At 30.0% G+C, this 20,491-nt stretch overlaps 1 protein-coding gene across 5 annotated transcripts in view; it reads left to right on the forward strand.

Moving 5' to 3' along the window:
- Positions 1-20,491, forward strand: part of Csmd3 (CUB and Sushi multiple domains 3) — a 1,083,924-nt gene that overhangs the window by 225,524 nt on the left and 837,909 nt on the right. For all 5 annotated transcript variants that reach the window (XM_005316223.4, XM_078016771.1, XM_040293722.2 and 2 more), the window contains exon 4: positions 5,077-5,271. In XM_005316223.4, the coding sequence (XP_005316280.1) occupies positions 5,077-5,271 (195 nt within the window). The remainder of the gene's footprint in view (positions 1-5,076; positions 5,272-20,491) is intronic.

The raw sequence follows: 20,491 nt of genomic DNA on the forward strand, positions 1-20,491 counted from the left end.
GGGAAGTTATTGTGAATTTGGTAATGCAAGTCTTCTGCCAAAAACTGAGGTTAGACCTATAATTTTATTTGTAACTTAGAAGCAATCTTTGCCATTGACTAAATTACTATGTTTTCATTAATTTTAAGACATCAAGAATAAACTAATATTGGTAATTAGCATTTAATGAAGATTTGCTACATGATGATAGATCATAATGTAATCATAGGTAATTAAGGTATCTCAAATACAATATTGATTATAATAATAATAATAATAAAGTTATAATTTGAAGTAATAATATTTGCTATGTATTAAGGCAATCCCAGCTTAAATATAAACATATAAATGACTTATATAAGTTATTTTATGTATTCAGATCAATAGTCATATGCAGTTGATATTCCAAATAATATATAGACATCATTTTAGCTACTTATATTTTTAAAAATTAATTTTGGTGCTTCAATAACACAATTTTCCCACTAAAGTTTTAATTGGTATCAAATGAGCAAACATATATACAAATATATATATATATGCATATATATATATATATATATATTTATATCATGCATGTTTATGAAAATCTCTGCTCACATGTACATTTACAATGGAAGTCAATTATGTACTCTTATTATTCCATTCTGAAGAGCATACAAAATCTCACTAACAAACTTTTAATGACAGAAATAGTTCCACTTTATATTCAGGAGTCTATACAAGGTATATATATTCATTATATGAACCTATCTATGAGAAAACATTTTTAAATATTTTTCCCAATCCAGTCTACCCTATGACATAAAATATATATTCATTCTATTTCCAAATCTAGTAATTATTATAGTATTTTGATTCTTATATATTTGATTTTGAAAATACTAGTTAACAGTTATTTTAATTTTTAAATGCTTTTATTAGTACATTATAGCAAAAATACTGGGTTTGACTTGATCATATATGCATGGAATATAATTTACTCTACTTCATTCCCCAGTACTTCCTCTTTCCCTTCTCTTGTCCCCCTTTCTCTATTCTACTGGACTTCCTTCTATTCATCTACAGTTTTTTTTTTAATTAGTGCTTTATAGATACACATAAAGGTGAAATTCACTGTGATATATTTACATGTGTACATAGTATAATTTAGTAAGTTTCATTCCACAGTTCCTCACTTTTCTCCTTCCTCCTCCCTCTCCCTGTATCACTGATCTCCCTTCTATTTTCATGGGATCCCCATGCCCTGCTATTTTTCCCCTTATTTTGTTATAGTTTCCACATATGATAGAAAAACTTAACCTGGATTTTCTGAATATGGCTTATTTCACTTAGCTTGATGATGTTGAATTGCATTTTTATCCTATTTCAGAACACAATTTAAACCTTACTTTATCAGGAAATCCTTTCTAGTTCCAGCTTAAGATTAATTAAGTTTTCCCAATATATGGTTTTTTAGTAACTTTCGTAGGTTTCCTTTATCACACATATAACAATCAATATTTTAAAATAATTTATTTATTTTGGTTGCCATCAGGTTATAAAGCCCAAGAAGTCAGTGCCACACCTATCTTTTAAAAGATTATGTTTTCAGAGCATTATCAAAATAGATACTTATAAACACTTGAAGAATTATTTTTTTCCCTAAGAAACAACATATAATATTGACATGTGTTAAGGCTTTAGAGTTGGAAACCTAGACTTGAACTCTGAGTTTACTAGTTTTGTGGAACTGCACAAGGTACTTAGTCTAAGTCTCAGTCTCCCTTTTTACACATTGGAGATAAGCATATATGATGGATCATAGGAGAATTTTCCAGATTCTATAATTGTTTTGTTTTAGTCATCTGAATATTTCTATCAATATATTGATGGCCTTTCCTGGTGAAAGTGCTAACCAGAGCCTATTTGGAAAGTCTGCTTTTAGATTTAACTATTTACATCAACACAAAAAAATGAGATAATAAGCACAATATAGATATCTTGCATATACATTTATTATATCCATGGAAATTCTTCATTTTTTCCCTTAAATCTCTACACGCCTTAAAAGTGATTTCATATTATTTAAACAAATTCACTACTTGTAAATATTTGAAACACACATTAATATATTAATTATTAGTTTATATTTTCCTTTTTGAATGTGGTCAGATAATCAAAATCTTGTTGGCTCATAGAAACAATGTCTAAACGTAAATGTAACCTAGCTGTTTCTAAAAATATTATTACTTAGAAGTTAATTTGATTTTGCAGGTAGGTATGGAGTACTATTTATTTTAAAAATCAAAACGAAAATGTGCTGTTTAATTGAAATACAGTATTTTTTGATGGTGAGTTATATAATTCTTCAGCTGATATCACATCATTTTTGGCTCTGAGTCTTAAAATGGACACAGACAGCTTAGAGAGAAGTCCCAAAATAAAGGATTGAGAAAGGACAAAAAAAAAAAAAAAAGAATCCATGAGCAATGGCTACAGAATCAAGATGTATAAAACCTGGAGGAACATCTGAACTATCTTCAGGAGTTATTCAGTTGACAGAGTATGATGGGTAGATGTCTTTATTTGTGAAGGTGATAAACAAGGGCAAGCAACAGCAGGAATTTCCTGAAGGTGAGGACCATACATGTTTTAGAATTATATTCAGTTTCATTTTGAAACAACCTAAATTTTATCATTCTGTGGGTTTGGAAATAATTCAGCCACAAGGCAGGAGATTAGGTGATCTATTAAGATTCCATCCATTGTTATTATTCATTCACTGCTTCACTTGATATGTTTTCCATTTTTGCTTTAGGTACTTTGTTCTGGGTAACATTTACTTATTCATTTAAATCAAAGTCAAATCTGAGAATAACAGCTATTTAGAGCTTTCTTCTTTTTCCCTTTTTTTACCTAACTGCTTCCTGTGAAATAATTTGAAAACTACTTTTCTCCTAGATATATAACTTTATGATAATTGAAGTCTTGACCTTAATTATTTTTTAGAGGGTAGAAGGGAGAGGAGTGGATTGATTACAAGGCCAAAAGTGGTAGTTTCATTAAAAGTATTTCCTTTGTTATTACTATATTCAGAGAACTAAATTCTTATTCATTTTATCAAAACTTATTTACCTCCCCATATATTGCAGCAAACATCTCATCTATTCATCAAACACATTTTAAAAGAAAAATGAACTATTTCAACAAACTGCTGCACAAATTTAAGCATTTAAAGAGCTGCTTAAAATTCACAGACAATAAATTTGTTTTACATTTTACTGAAAATACACATATAGACTATGTCTTGGATAATAGTAAAATGAAGTATTACAAATAAATATTCTTGGTTACATTTTAAATATTTTTCAAATAGTAGCTTATGATATTAAGGATATTATATTCTATTTATAGAAACTATTGATAGTAAATGCCAGTCAAAATCTTTACTTTTCTAAATGTGAGCAACCCAAAATATGTAACTTCAAACTAAATATATATTTTACTTCTAAAATACATTCAAGTTCTATGGATCTCCTGTTGTCAGCACATTCTTTTCATCAATAAAAATGACTTCGTGGGGCTAGGGTAGTGACTCAGAGGTAGAGCGCTTGCCTAGCAAGCGTGAGACATTGGGTTCGATCCTCAACACCACATAAAATTTTTAAAAATAAAAATACAAAAACTAAATGACTTTGTGTTTAAAATTACTCAGTGATTTTTTTCTTTTACTATTATTGGAGTGTTTATAACCAAAATTAATGAGAGTTAAAAAAATCCTCCTGAAATCACCATAAGCTTATTGTAGATAGATAAGCTTATTATAGAGATAAAAATTGTATCTTTCTATACAATTCTTACGCTAAGTATCTATTATTTTTGTAATTTTCTAACTACATATTATGAATCATTTTGTATTTTGATATTTTACTTAATACTGGCATTGATACTTTCAAAATCACAGCAGTTTGAAATCATTTGGTTTAGCAAAGACATTGCATGGGTCTTACTATTACAAATTGGATAAATATCAAGGCAGAATTGAATGTGTTTTGCTTTTACATCACAATGTTTCTATCACAACAGATTTTAATTTCACAAAACCCATAGAGATCCTATACACTTAGATTACCTTAATATTAACTGCTTAGGAAATCATAGAACAATTATCAAAACTAGGAAATTAACATTTAATACTGTTAACTGAAGTATAGACTCCAATCAAACTGAATGTACTTTTTTAGTCCATCAATTTGTCTTTTATAGATTATTATTTACGTTCTAAAAGTAATATAATATAGTGGTCATATAATAGAAAATTTAGAATACAATATAAGGAAAAGTAATTTATCCCAAATTCTTTGTTCTGTAAGTTCTGCTATTTTTATTTATCTATTAAGTTAAAATAAAATTGGATTATTTTCTGAAATGAATATTGATTTTAAAGACCTCTTATGTTTATATTCTTATTTACTTTTAAACAAACACAAATAAATAAAAAATCAGTAAGTAAAATATTCTGATCCATCATGCATTTTTTAGATATTTTGCATGCTGATCCACTTAAATGTCACAACAGTATGCTATTGTATATGATATTGTGTATAACTATTGTATCTTCAAGTGGAGACAAATAATAGAGCTAGAATTCTATTCCAACATTTTAAAATTTTAAAAAAATGTTTATTTTCTGCTGTGTAAATGAAAAAAAAAGTGTTTACTTAACATGAACTTTTCCTGGATAAATACTCATGGCTTGGGGTTAAATAGAGGCATCAAAATACTGGAGATCATATCAATGAAAATGTATATGCTTGTTACTTTGCTATTAAAATGTAAATTTGAAAGGCTAAATAAGTGATATTATTTTACTTACCTGCAAAATATAGGTAATATGGACTTCAAAGATTGTTATGAAGACAAAATATCTAAAATATACAAAATTTGGTAGCACAAATAATTACATATAATATTTATGCAATTATAGAAGACATTTTCGTGACTCTTCTCTAAAGTAAAAAGGATATCTGTATTTATATCTGTATTTTATAAATCTAAGTACACCAAAATATGTATTAAAATAACTCTATATTCTCCTCTCCTTATTTTCTACAGAATTGCAGAGTAGCTCTTGTGGAAACCCTGGAGTTCCACCTAAAGGTGTATTATATGGTACAAGGTTTGATGTTGGCGACAAGATCCGATACAGCTGTGTAACTGGATATATCCTTGATGGCCACCCTCAACTCACCTGCATAGCCAATTCAGTTAATACAGCCTCATGGGATTTTCCTGTTCCCATATGTAGAGGTAAAAATTATATATTTTTACTCTGAGTATACATTTGTTTGACATAATATATATTTGAAACGTGTTTCTTGCTTACTTCTATAGAGTATAAGTCATATATATCATATATTGTTTGACAAATATAGAAAAATACTAAATAATTTAGAAGACATTACTTTGAAACAAGATATTAAAGTACTACTCTATATTTTATGTTTACTCATAAATATGTATAATGTATATATGTATATATATATTTATATTTACATAGAAAATCATATAGAGTTTATGTTTAGAAATGTAATTGGGCTGTCAAAGAAATTATTTTACTTTCATTGAGAAACATTGACTACATCTCTAAAACTTTTAAATATTTCTGGTAGAAAACAGTTTAAGAATTTGTGACATTAATAGTATTGTGTAGATTATTATTATACTATAAAGAGTATTTGTATTGTGGGAAAGTATAAAAATTATAATAAGAAGATATTTTGGACAAAGATTCAAAATACATAGCCTAGAAAAATAGAATATGTTGAACATTAGCTAAGACAGAAAAATCTTTCCCACAGAAATGTTGGAGATCACCAATGTTTTCTCTCTGTGCTTTCTTTCCTAATTGTTCTCATTTATATTTCAACATAGATTTCCATAATTCCTCTATGTGAATGTGGGAATGTCCAATTACACATATAAATTACTGCAAATCCATGTGACTGCAAATTCATGGCAGTAGTAACCCAAGGAAATCAAACACAGTTAACATCTATTCCAGCATTGTCAGTTAGCATGTGAATTATCTCGGGCAAATCAAATCAACAATTTGAGTCTCATATATCTCACTCTGTCAATGGAAAAAAAAAAGAATCCCAACCTGTTCCATTTGTCATAAGTGGTCTTTCAATGTTGGGTCCCTTTGTGGCTTTGCTTCTAATCTTCCTGCTATTATTATTGCTGTTGCTGCTGCTGCTACTGGAGGTATAATTGCTATGATTTCTACTATTAGCTATTATTTATTTTAATACTCAATATGTGGTAAGAAATTTAGAAGCATTATTCCCTTTAAATTTCACAATAGTAAATTGAAGTCCAAATATTTAAAAATAACTGCTCAAGATTACTCAGCTAGTAAATATTAAGAACTATGAGAATCTCAGAGTTTACTCTATCCGAAAGTTAACAAGTTTCTCTGCCATAGTTTTGGGAATGGTGATAAAAGACACAAGACTCTTAGGTCAGGAAATAAGGATGGTTTTTATTTACAGGAGTACTAAGAGTCAACGTAAAGAGATTTACACAAGATCCTCAAGCCCTAATTCCCGTAGAATGTTATGAAGAATATGAGATACCAGCATACATAAACACACATCATAGGACATAAACCCTAAGTAAAGAACCTGAATCTTTTATAACAGAAAGCAAGCACACCAACTCTTTTTCTAGAGAAAACTATTTCCATCTTACAAGTTTATAAGAAAATTTTTCTTGTTATGGTACAAACTTTATTTGTATTGTTGGAGGCTATTTTCTACATAATCATCATTGAAAACGGTGTGATATGAAGAGCAAAATGATACCTAGAATTTCTGCTCACAAGATGTGCAGAAATATAAGAATGAAGCAGTTCTCCTAAGAGTAAATGGAATGTGGTAGGGAGGCTATGTTTAAACCATTCTCTCTAATTCCAGAGCCTGAGCAATGTTAAATTTGACACTTCACAAAAAAATAATTTGTGACTCTTAAGTGTAGTTTATTATAATTAGAGGAAATAGAGTTCTATATGTGAATCAGCCAAAATAAATATAGGCTTTAAAAAAATAAATCATCCCAATTCAAAAATCTTGTTAAAATACTTAAAACCAAATACTTTAAAACGTCATAAGATACTTAAAAGCAAGAAGCATTCTGTGTTATGGAACTCCTTCTCCATCTTAATTTAAATGATCACGCTCATTGTCAGAAAGACCTTACTCTAAACTTACTGACTAGAGTATTAAAGAAAAATTTGCATTATCTTGGAGACTACTTTTTTAGTTATAGTGAAATGAAGAGAGAGAGGAAGAAATAACTAAACCACAATACTGTTAGAGTTCAAGGTACTAGCAAATTAGGTACATGCTAAATTATTATTTATTTATAAATAAATATTCATTTATTTAATAATAAATAAATAAATTATTATTTATGCTAGCTCTATCTCCCACTTTTCCTTAGTACCTATCTCCATATCCTCCTACCAATGAGGATATACAGCCATCAAAACTAATTTGAAATGGGTGATTTCAACTATTTTTCTGTCCAAATCTAACCCTAGAGCCAACACTTAAAACTATTTTGTTGCAGTTGCCATTTATTTCAGGGTTAAACTCTATTGCCAGAGTGTGTATCCTATTTGCCCTACTACTCATTCTAAAGTCCCTACAGGCTTATTTCCTTTGACTTTCACTCTAACCTCTGTGGTTTTTCATCTATCAAAAAAGTGGCACCCTCTGTGTTTGAAAAGTCTGCCTGTTTAATTCCAGTCTGCCAAGCTCACCTTTTCTTCTTCTCAGTAATAATACTAATGAATGCATTTACTCATTCAAGTGTATTCATTAAAGGCCTGCCCTGTGAAAAGCAGTATTTCAAGTGCTGAGGATCAGAAGATTGATTAAGAAACAATTTTTGCCTTTAAGAACCCATTGTCCAGTGGGGCAGATTGTAATGTAATCAAGTAATTACAATAATGTGTGATCATTGCTTTAGTGTCAGGATCTTGACACCATGAAGAAGGAGGCACCTTGATAAGGAAGGTATTAATATCTCCCAGTTCACTGCATGGAAGTTCAACTAGGGATAACACTTTAAGAGAAGATTTCACAGAGGATTGCTAAAAATACAAACTATATAGAGCAAGAACATTTGAATGAGGCAATAATTCATGTAGAAAGTACAATTTTTTTTCTTTTCAGTATCAAAAGTAGTTCTCATGTGTTACTAATATTCACTGACTAAGGGTAAATTCTAAGTCATACTTCATAGAGCACATCATCTAATTTTCTAAGATGCAATTTATCTCTCACTAACCATTTTTTTTATTAAAACTTAAATAATGGAGGACTAGAGTATTTGCAGTATGTATCATCATCATTCAGTTCAAGGGAAAGATAGGAGACTACTCAGTTCATGTCTTCCCTTTTCTGCTCTTTGCCACTTGATAGCATACTGATTCTTTAATTTATAACTTTGCAGGGGGCTGATAACTCTGTAATGATCTACTTATTGCTTCCCCTGGAGTTTACATAGACTCTCTCCTTGATGAAACCTTTGCTTTTAGTGTTCTTTGATACTTCCTAACAATGATAGTTTAATTAAGAAAAAAATGAATGCCACATCAACCTAGAGGGTATGATGCAAGGATTTTTGTATTTGTTCACAGGCAGGAGTAATTTTATCAACACCATCTGCTAGTATTTGTAAAAGGCAACTAACTGCCTGCTACTGAGCTAAGCAATAGTCTGTAAAAAGTGAAGCCTAATGCCTATGCTGTAAATCTGGAATGAAAATACCTGGAGCACTTGACTTTTCTGCACCCTCTTTGTTCAGACACTTCCATGACATTTATTCCCACTGAGCTTTGATGTGTCCTCAGAGTCCTTCTCAACACAATGCTACCAACACTGCTTACTAATTAAGACAGTTGAAAAAGTAAAATGGATATGCTCTTCCTAGATTAAAACTTCTAAAATTCATAATGATAGTCTGTATTCAGAATAGCATTTTTATAAACATTTTCCAGGGAAAACTAATGAAATCATATGTAAAAGACACACCTAAATTATAATGTTCTATGTAAACCTGAACTTGAGTTCACAAAATTTTTAACAATTTAATGAAAGAATGAATGTATTAAGATTTATGGACTCAGTCAGAAAATTTAAGGTCGTTTAGGAACTTATAAATTTTGAGTTAACCAAAGAAGTTTTTAGAAGGATATTATATTGTCTGAAGATTTGAGTTTATTTTTTAACCAAAAATGAACATCTAGGAATTCATATGAGGGTTTGGGGATAACATTGCTCAATGAAAGACTATGATGCTATGAAATGTCCATGAAGTTTATTTTGATCTTATAGACAATATCTTTTTAGGAGAAGGCTTGGATGTTAGTGATGTGTACATGTCATGTGGTCATTTGGTTCTCTGTGACCTAAACCAAGTATTTGTCAGTAGAGATAAGCAAAAGGGCTAACAAGGGAAGAATTGCCTCCAACAAAGCAACATGAATTTCAATTAGCAGTGAAGAGTAAAAAGGGCTTTCTAAGCTTTTTTTTGGAAGTAAGATTAGATTCCACTACACCATGGTGCATAAAATGACTTCTAAAAATAGAACAGTAGATTTCTCTGTCACAAGATACTATTGTTTTCCTGCTGGAAAACTTGATCAACAATTTTGGATCAACGTGTAATACCAAAACGTAGAACTGGACAGGGTGAAAAGAGACAACAGTTCGAGAAATGGAAAGAAGAGGGAAGAAAGCTTCAGCCAGATACTTTCTTTTTTTTCTTTTGATATTAGTAATTGAACCCAGAGGCGCTTATCCACTGAGCCATATCCCCACTCGTTTTTCTTTTTTATTTTGTGACAGGGCCTCACTGAATTGCAACTAGGGCCTCACCAAGTTGCTAACCCTGGCTTTGAATTTGCCATCCCCCTGCCTCAGCCTGCTGAGCTACTGGGATTACAGGCATGCACCACATCACCTGGCTAGCCAGATAATTTCTGTATGCAAATTATAACAAAAACCTCCAAAAGAAGTAGTGAGTTAACTAATGTAAGGATGTTTATTGTGTTTCTATGTTCTGTTATTGTGCTATATCCAGTATCTGAAAACCATTTTTAAAAGGCATTCAATTAAAAGCACCATTTATTCTGTATCTTGATTACACATGCATAAATGCAACATTCATTCAGAAATATGATACTACCTTCAATCATTGTTAAATCTCAAGGAAAAATAATTTAAAAATACAAACTGAAAAGTACTTTATTGAGTTAAAACATTTCATACTTCATAGTGCTTAAAATTAAAATATATTACAAATTTAAAATAAAAAATATTGTATTGTGATATTTTTAAGTACTAGATCAAAATAATTCAGTTTTGTTTATTTGGTAACTAAAATCTACAGGTCTTTAAAAAGAAAAGCATTTGATTAAAAAACCTTGCAAACTACTCTTTTTCCTTAAATCTACTTCCAAAAAGATAATATGTTATTGTAATTCCCTGAATCATAGAGTAACATTAGTGGTAAATTGTTTTGTTATGTAAAAAGAAAAGAGCTCGAATACACTGTTGAATATCAAAATGTCATGAGTCACACATTAAGAATTCATTTTGAGGATCAGGGCATTGATGGTTTAATTAAGTTAATTTTCAACATGTTATTTTAAATATTATCTCAAAATATTTCAGCACAGACTTTTGGATTTTGCCACCATACTTGCCATTTTAATCTGAGAACATAATCTGGGTATATTTTGCTTTCATTAATCCCATCACTTCCTAGAAAAAGATCTAGTCTTTTAAGGTGAATAGTAATACTTGATGTTAACAAAGAAAACATTTTGTGCACACCTTTAAATTAGCCAGCAAGTTAGGTCTGCATCATTTAGTAAAAGGAGTATATTATTACCTCAAACCCTGCCAGCAAAATCCCAGTGATATTAGGCCATAAGGAAAACTTTACATGTGTCACAAGTCGTTTTCTATGTCTTATTCACTTGCTGGAAAATGCAGGCTATTACCTATTTCTATTATTGTTATGACTAAAATGGGACAAATATGCTGATTTATATGTAAAGATGTATTTTTATAACTTTTATTTATTTGTACTGACCCAAAACCAGGCCTTGTAAGGATATATTTTTGACTATAAAAATCATATGGAGACATGGGTTATAGGAAAACTGATAGCACCCGAGAATGATATATTTAGTTTCCAAGACTTTACACACAGTAGAATTAATTTTTCTCAGAACTGTAGTGATTAAGGGAAATTTTAAGTCCCACATTAGCCTATTAAATTAGATTGGGATCAGAAAGTAATATGCATATTTGTGAAAATATGTTTTCCAATATGCTTTAGAAATGTGAGCAATTCTGAGTTACTCTTTTATTGAAGTTCCCTAATTTGAAGTATATTGAATAATTAAAAATATATTAAGAACTATGCACAAGCTACACTACTAAGTAAGAATGAAACAGCTCTAGGCTTCATGATACAGTGCATTGAGTATGGAGCCTTGTATTTTGAAAAACAATCTAAATGATTCATTTCTTGCTATTGCTCAAGTGTGTGTAAAAAATAGAGTAGTACACTTTTATAAGCAATGTGTGCTACCCTTTCACAAGTTTCCTCTGTTGAGAGGAGAAAACTTGCCTTCCTAATTTTACCATATAATCATTCTGTGCTCTGCTGCAGCAATGATCAGCCATAGTTTTAACATTCCACTCATACATTATTTTCTCCAGTTTATATTTGTGAGTTGTGTCTTCCTCTATTCAGAAAGTCATTTACTTTTTTTTGACCATGCATATATATCAACTCAAATATTTTTGTTTACTTTATTGTTCTAAGTTTTGTTTCTTCATGTATCACTTTTATTTTAAATTCATCCACTTGTTTTGACAATGAAGATATAATTAGATCTGTATTTTTAGTATTATGCTATTATAATGTATTATTGATTTAGACATTTGTTGTTAACAGGAGAAAGTTTCACTTTCTTTTTCCATGCAGTTACTACAAAAATGCTGACAATATATATTTTCAAAATCAAAGACAAGAGTCAGACTCTTTCTGAGGCAACTTTATCTTATGGCAATTCTGTATAACTGGGAGCCATATGCTTCTTTGGAGGCTTTTGTACTTTTGGAAGTCTTATTTTGTTTTGACAAGTAAGAATTTAAAAAGCAAATTTTATAAATACCATATCCAACTGTTTAGAGAAATTTATATGTTTGAAGAAGATATAAAAATATAATATATATTTTCATTTAATGTATAGATATCTCTTTTAATAATGTTATCCAAATAAATAAAATTTTATAAACATTAAGTACTTTTTCTAACATAAATCTATATTTTACATCATGTAGAAAGAAAAAAAATATGTATGCTTGTGTTGTTCAACAAAGCACTCATATTATGACATAGGTTCTTAACTTCAAATGATGGAGTGCACTAAGTCATACATGTATTGACATCTTCAGAATCCCCCATTATAAAAATAGACTGTTCAATGCATGATAAAAACCCTGAAAAGCAATTACCTAACTTCCTGCTAGGATATAAACTCAGTGAACCACAGCAATGACCATCTGGTATTCTGTTGCTATTTGGAAAGCCACCTTACTAAATATGAGGTAAAATAATTTAGGATGAATGAATGGAAGAAGCACAATGATAGCCACCAAAAAAAATTGAGTAATGCCATGCTACATATATTTTAGTAGAGTACATCCCCATGAAAAAATTTTATGTTTTTTTCATTAAGAGAGCATGATAAGAATTTTATATGAGTAATTTCAGAAAAACACTATACATTTTTGATCTTGGACTCGTTCTCCCCTATGCAGTTTTGCAGGTTGCCTACTAATTTTGGAAGTTACTTAAGGAATATACTATTTTGAGGCATTTGGTGATAAAAGTACTTCCAGAGTTAATAATAGAGAACAAAATCTGAATACCGAAACTAGGTCATTACAAAAACTTAACTTTTAGTCTATTGATTAATATGCTTAAAGTCTAAAACCTTTCTATATTCACTTCCCTTATGCTTTTTCCAATTTAAATTCTGACACACAAATTTTTTTTCTTTTTATTATATATGTATTATTGACATAAAACCGACTCTAAATACTTGAAATCTTGAAAGGAGCTTGGAAAAATAATTAATATTTTCTATTTTTTTATATGAACCAATTCCTTGTGTTTTTTACCAAGGTAATATTCTCTTCATTTACTAATCCTTATATTAATATAAAATATTAAGGCCACTCATTTATAGATATAGAATTTATAGATAACTTTAAAAAGAAGTATTTGCAGCCTGAAATATGAAACATATAGCAAACAAGATAAATTGAGTGCAAATTTTAAAAAAAATAGTAAAGTAATATGAAGCCAAGAGCAAGATTAATACAAAAAATTCAAGTTCTGATCCCTTACATGCTTGTTGGGACAATTAGATTGTTGACAATCTAAACAAACCTAGAAAACATGTAGTCAGTCTCAGAAAGTAAAAGTAAACAATTCAAGAATTATCTATTGTAAATACATCATGTAATGTAATTTAATGATCTGGATTCTCAATAATTCAGTACTATAAACTTTTGGAATGACATTCCCAAGACTGCAGCACATTTTTTTAACTCACATTTTTAATTGGTACATTATAATTATACATATTGATAGAATTTGTTGTTATATATTTGTACATGGACACAATATAACAATATAATTTGGCCAATATCACCCCCCAGCACCTCCCACTTTCCTCCCTGCTTCCCCTCCTTTGTCCCTGTCCTCTACTGATCTCCCTTTGATTTTTAGAAGATCTATCCTCACCTTTCTTTTCCTTTTTCCTCTCCAGCTACTGCATATGTAAGAAAAGATATGACCCTTAACCTTCTGAGTTTGATTTTGATTTAAATGATGGTCTCTACTTGCATCCGTTATCCTGCAAATGCCATAATTTCATTTTTAATGGCTGAATTGTAGCATATATTTTTAATGATATAGAAAATGTATGAAGACATGAATCGTGTGATTCAACTTTGTGTACAACCAGAAACATGAAAAATTGTATTCTATATGTGTACTATGAATTGAAATTCATTCTGCTGTCATGTATAAGAAATTAGAATCAATAACAAATTTTGTGTTTTTTAAATTTTTTTTAATATTTATTTTTAAGTTTTCAGCAGACACAACATCTTTGTTTGTATGTGGTGCTGAGGATCGAACCTGGGTCGCACACATGCCAGGCGAGCCCGCTACTGCTTGAGCTACATCCCCAGCCCCAATAAACAAATTTTGAAAAAAAAATGGGGTCTTGATATTAAAAATGATTGAGGATTATATTCATAGAATAAGTATAATCAAAAGACACGAGGCCATGCCTAATGTCACTGGAAATGTACAACCAATAGTCTAAATTTAGTTATGATCCAATTTTTGCATATTTACAAAGTTGAAACTCTTTTTACTAAATTTGTAATTTGACCTGCAAATTATTCATCTAAAAACAGAACCAGAAGAATAATGTTTCTACATTAATATACTCTTAATTTTCTTTCTTTTTAATCATTCAAAGGATGTTTAATTTTAAAACTAAGTATTTTATATTTTTAGATTTCAAATAGAAAATTCAATATGATTATAGTTGACAAAGATGTTATGCTTAGCACTAATTTTTAACTCCTTTTTATAAATACAATATCATTTTTATATTAATATTCAGCATTTCTGAGACTGTTATATGTTGCATTTCTTGATATTCTTTTAAAAATGATTATTGCTGCTAAATATTAGTATCTATCACAAAAAAAAACAAAGTAGATGAAGTCATTGTCGATAGAGTTATTTGTTTATAATCACATTACAAAGTACTATACATCTATAGTAGTATTGGGCATTGTGTTAGTCTAAATATTTTTTCAAAACACAAATGATGACTAAAAGGTTAATAATAAAAATGTAAAAATTATAACAACATATTACATATTAAGGGATAAGTATTTATATTTATACTCATAACAAATATTTGTTAATTGAAAATGAAAAGGAAGAGGTACATTGCAATTATTGATTTTAAAGACCATATGACTTAAGAGAGATGTACATAAATATTCATGGCAGTAAAATATAAAACTCCATCCCAAGAAAAGGTACAGAGAATATATTATGGAATACCATAATCAGCTTCAAGGTATATCTTACAGGGAGATTAATATTGATGGAAACTTAAAGAATACATTTTATTGCCTCCCTCCTTTTCATGCCTTATATTTTGAAACCCTCTACATGTAATAACCCTTTTAATTGTCATATGCTCTACAGTGAAAATTATCAGGATTCATGTTTTATTGATGAAACCAAGGCACAGTGAAGTTAAGAAAAATTTACAAGGTGGCACAACCATTAAAAGGCAAAACTAAGATTTTAATTCAAGCACTTTGGCTTCAGCTTCATGTTCTCAACCATTGTATTAATCTCCTTTTCTAGCTATTTTGATTATAATATTTGCTATTTTTGCTTTTTCTTTAATCTAAGCCTATATAAAATTTTCTTTAAATAAAATCAAATCAACCATGTAATCATTTTTAATTTAATAACACACTTTCCTCTTAAGCCACTGTCCTTTTCTTCCACTTTATTTAAATTAAGCATTTGTCAATAATAGTTTTTGATTTTTCTCTTTGTACCAATCACTTTATCAACCATTCAAGGTGTTTCCATGGGTAAAAATAGAAAGAAACTTTAAGTTAGGGAAACATTTAATCTTATATAATGTGTAGATTCATGTAAGTGTTTATAGCTTTTGTAAAAGAACTCTTACATGAGATACTGAAAGTGAATTGACTTTTGCTGATTGAGATAAGTGAGAGGAGGGCAGGTGAATAAGAAGATTCAATATGAAGATTCATTTCATCATTTTTTAGACAGGTTTGGAGCCTGCGCTTAAGAATTTGAAACTCCTCTAGGCCTGAGTAAGACATTAAGTATATTTGAATTTTTTTAAGATGGTAAACTATTCAGATGGTATTGCAATTGCTGTTCATGTGAAAGTATACATCAAAAAGAAGAAATCATCAGCAATAGATGAGTGGTTTGTGTCCTCCATTTTTTCATGTGTATGTGTGCATATACACACACATAAATGTGGAGAGAAGTTGAGAACAGTTGAGAGAATTTTCTATTTGCCATTTCAACAGAAATAACACAGTTAGTATTTATTTATTGCATGTCCTAAGCATAGACCTAAACATTATATAAAATTACTTCATTTTACCCTTACAAAAACATCAATTAAGTATTATGCTTTTCTTTTACACAGAGAATAAAACAAGTTGGAGGAATTTAGAAATTCTGCCAATGTTTACATTAGGTTAGGGATTAAAACCTAATAAAACTATTTCAGTAACATCTTTGTAAGATTCTAGAACCTGTATAAATTTCCAATGATGGTGATTTTTCCAAAGCACAGTACTCTCAATTACTATCATTCCCATTCTTCTAGCTAAATTGATGGTAACCATCTAATGTGCATTAATAAATCTTTCTTTTTAAGAAACTTATTATTGATGATAACATTAAATAACACTGCTGAATTTTTCTCTGTATGATTATGAAAGAAAATTTTAGTAAGGTTATTTCTCATGTTATTATAATTCAATGTATGGCTTCTCAATTTTTCACCTTTAAATTTGTTGCCAAATTTTATAGAGAGACACAATTGGAAGTATTTACCTTCATAGCTTTCAATTGTGCTTACTGAACTCATTTCTATTAATTTGTGTTTTCACATAAAGAGTGATTCTCACTGCTGTCATTTACAAAACTGTCAGTTATCTTCATTTATTCATTCTCTCACATACAGGATTTGTAGAGTTGTTTTTCTTGAGTACTACCATTTTGATGAGCTTACGAGTGGTGAAATTATTCCTTCCATACATTTTTGACTGAGCTGCCAGCAGGGATAGTTACCAGTGGTTACTTCCATTGTTTTTGTTTGTTTGTTTGTTTTGTTTTGGTCATTTGAACAATAATGCAATCAATTTATATCCAGGGATCTTTAGTAGATTTTCTATTATTTCTTTAGAACCAATTATTATTGAGGAGTACTTTAATCATTTAATGAGAACTTCAGTTTGTTACGACTATTAAAAATTAAACTTAAATTAACTCCTTCTATCTTCATGGATAAGTTCAGCTCAAGAGAGATATTACAACGGGTTTCTAAGGAGATGTTTGAGATGAAGTGACTTTTTAGGGAAAAAAATGTAAAGGCTTGAGAAATGTTAAGCAATTTTAAAAACCTTTTATTTTTAATACATAAAAGTTGAGTAATTATGACTTGGCTAGAATAGGTAAAGTCACATGGAAATAACAAATAACTACAATCTCAGTAACTTCATAAAATGAAGGTACATTTCTTTGCTCAGTCTTATCTAACTGTCAGACACATGGACTTCACTTGCTACAGTCACCAGGGGAACTCAGGGTCATAGAGACCCCATCTCAGAACATGCTCCTATAACTGCTAGGGCAAAGGAAAGAAGAAACAACAACAAAAGAAACACATGGTAATCACACACTTGTTTTAAAACTTTTGGTTATGAGATGAAACAAGGAAAGCTCTTTTTATATTTCATTGGCCCAAACAAGTGACATCACTGTTTTTACTTCAAAACTGTCAGAGAAATACAAGCCTAATCCACATACAGAAGAGTCAGAATATTTGGGAACATTCAGAACACTTCCATGTGGCTTCAAAGAAAAGACATTATACCTGGGGTTCCTATTGTCCCTTTTCTTAATTGAAAAGAACCTTCAGTACTCCCTAAACAGAAAAAGGGATCTCAGATGTTTGAATAATATGGGTAAATTTCTTTAAAATATCTTACTACTTTTGAAAGATCATTTCATACAATCTTCTTCATTTTTGTCCAGCATTTTTCCTTCTAAATGTTGTACAAAAATATTACTCCCTTTATCAGAAATATTTCAGTATTATTGGATTATTATCATGTACTCATTTAAAATGTTATATATTTGCACACACACACACATGCTGATATTCTCACCATATATCTTTTCATAGTATATTGTTTTATATGGTGTTCCCAAAGTGAATGGTTATAAAGACCTTGAAGCTTTGGCCCTTATACTCATGAAGGATTTCTGTGTCTTCAGAAAGAATGAAAGAAAATACAACCCTAGTTGTTTCTGTTTGTTCCAAGAATAAAAATGGGTAACTTGCATTTTAAAACTGTTTTTTGACAGTCAATTCAAATAATTATTTCAACTTTATTGTATTTTGTTCTCTTCTACCTCTTGATAAAAGTAAAATTGAAAAGACAGAAATAATCTATGGGCATCTTCCCTTTTGGATGTATACTCTACCATGGTACAAATGTTTGTCTCTTGTTCCTGCTCCTATGCTCATTGTAGAATCAGCAATGTAAGCCTTTTTTCTGTTAACATCTGCTGACTGATTTGATTTTTTTTTCTTTCTTTTGACCTGGAAGTATTGACACCACATAGGCTTAATGAAAATCTGACTTATTCAATCACAATTTTCTGTACACATAGTGGTGAGAGCAATATACCTTGTCTGCCCTAGATGTTGGTGGACAAGTACTCTCATGTTAAATTCTACCCATCATTTTCTTTTCTACTTGTGTTTGGGAATGATTTTAAAAGCTTTATTGATGATGGGTGATTTATAAATGTATTCCAAGAATTGCATTTCCCCAGGAACCTCACTAGAGTTGGAAATATTATGGTTAAAAATTCAGATCAATGCTTTCTTTAGCATTGTAACTTTTCAGAGAATAGCATAAATTTAATTTCTTTGCCTTTCTCTACAATGTAGCCATTTTTACAGCTGTCACCAAATTAGATTTAAATTCAGCATAGGAAGTTATGTGTTTAGAGACCTAGGCTTAACACATAACTTCTGAAACTTTAACTACTTCCTCATGTTGAGTATCTATTTCTGAAATGCTGAATGTTAACAAAGTATATGAAATGCACCATTGTTTTCTTCAAACCCAAGATTGTTGGTGTAAATTTTTTTACGATGAAGTGCATTTAAGGGTTAACAATAAATTTTGCTATTTAAAAAGTTAATTTTTGGAATAAATAGTATCAGATAAAAAACTGAACCATATAAGAATTTCCCAGATTTTCATACAATTTTGAAAAAATCAAAAAGAAAAAAAAAATAGGACATGATCCAAAATGATGAGATTTTGAGATTTTGCCCTACTTTGCCACAACACGAGACTCCTGGGTCAATGACAAAGGACATTATTAATCTAATCACAAACAAACCACTCTAAACTGCATAGACAAATCAAGTCTTCTAGCAAAAATTAAAGGCAATATGACATGTCTCTGATGAATTCTGTTATTCATGGAGCTTGTTTCATAGCTGAGGAATCCTGAGTTTAGCAAACCCAAATATTATTATGTTTAATTTTTTGAAGAACTTCCATACTCTTTTCATAGCATCTGCACATTCCTCCCAGCACTGCACAGATATTCAATGTCTCCAACTCTTCAGCAACACTTTTTAAGAGTAACATAAGGGATGTGAGTTGATCTGTTGGTGCCAACTTAATGTAATACAAACATACCTTGATTCTCTAACATCCTACAGAAAACAGCATCCTCTTTTAGAGTCAGATATTGTGAATGTACAGTAGTAAAGAGAAAAACTAGACAGGTTCTGAAAATTTATCCATTGTTTTAGGATGCTAGACACTGGGATACAGCAATAAAGCAAACAACAACAGACAAAAATCCCACTATTATGAAGACAACAGTCAAAAAGAAAGACACTTATACATAATAAAACACAATTACAAGTTGTGATTGGTAGTACAGAGGAAAAATTCTGAAAAGATAAGTTACCAATACAGCATATCTATTGTTGGTCAGGGAAATATTAAGTTGTTCCCATATGAGATAATAGGTCATAAAGCAATACTGCAATTGTGTTCAATTTTACTAAACAACATATTTCTATTTGGAACACTAGGAAACTAAATTTATAGATAATCAGTATACACTTTGAATTTTATTATATTATTGAAAGCAAAAATTGCTAGGATAGAAAATTACTTTTATATGATAATTAAAATTTTTAATTTTATATGGCTAATAAAGTAATTTTTCTGTGCCAGCAATTTTTGCTTTTTGTTTCTAATCTACAGTCTATTTCGACTGCCAAGCTCAAGATGCTTACTGTTGGCTTGCTGCCCATTGTAAAATACTTAATGATGGAGAAAAAAATCAAGAAAATGAAATGAGTGATCACCTATAACCCTGATTCTCCAACCTTTAATTCCAGGGAAGAAAAGAGTCTTTTAAAACTCATTATAAAAAAGCAAAGCAGCTGGGAGACTTCATAAACCCACCTTCCAAAAGTCTTTACATTGCCTACCTGTATTCAGTCAGAGAACCG

This window comes from Ictidomys tridecemlineatus, chromosome 7 (genome assembly GCF_052094955.1).
Source record: "Ictidomys tridecemlineatus isolate mIctTri1 chromosome 7, mIctTri1.hap1, whole genome shotgun sequence".
Classification (NCBI taxonomy): domain Eukaryota; kingdom Metazoa; phylum Chordata; class Mammalia; order Rodentia; family Sciuridae; genus Ictidomys; species Ictidomys tridecemlineatus.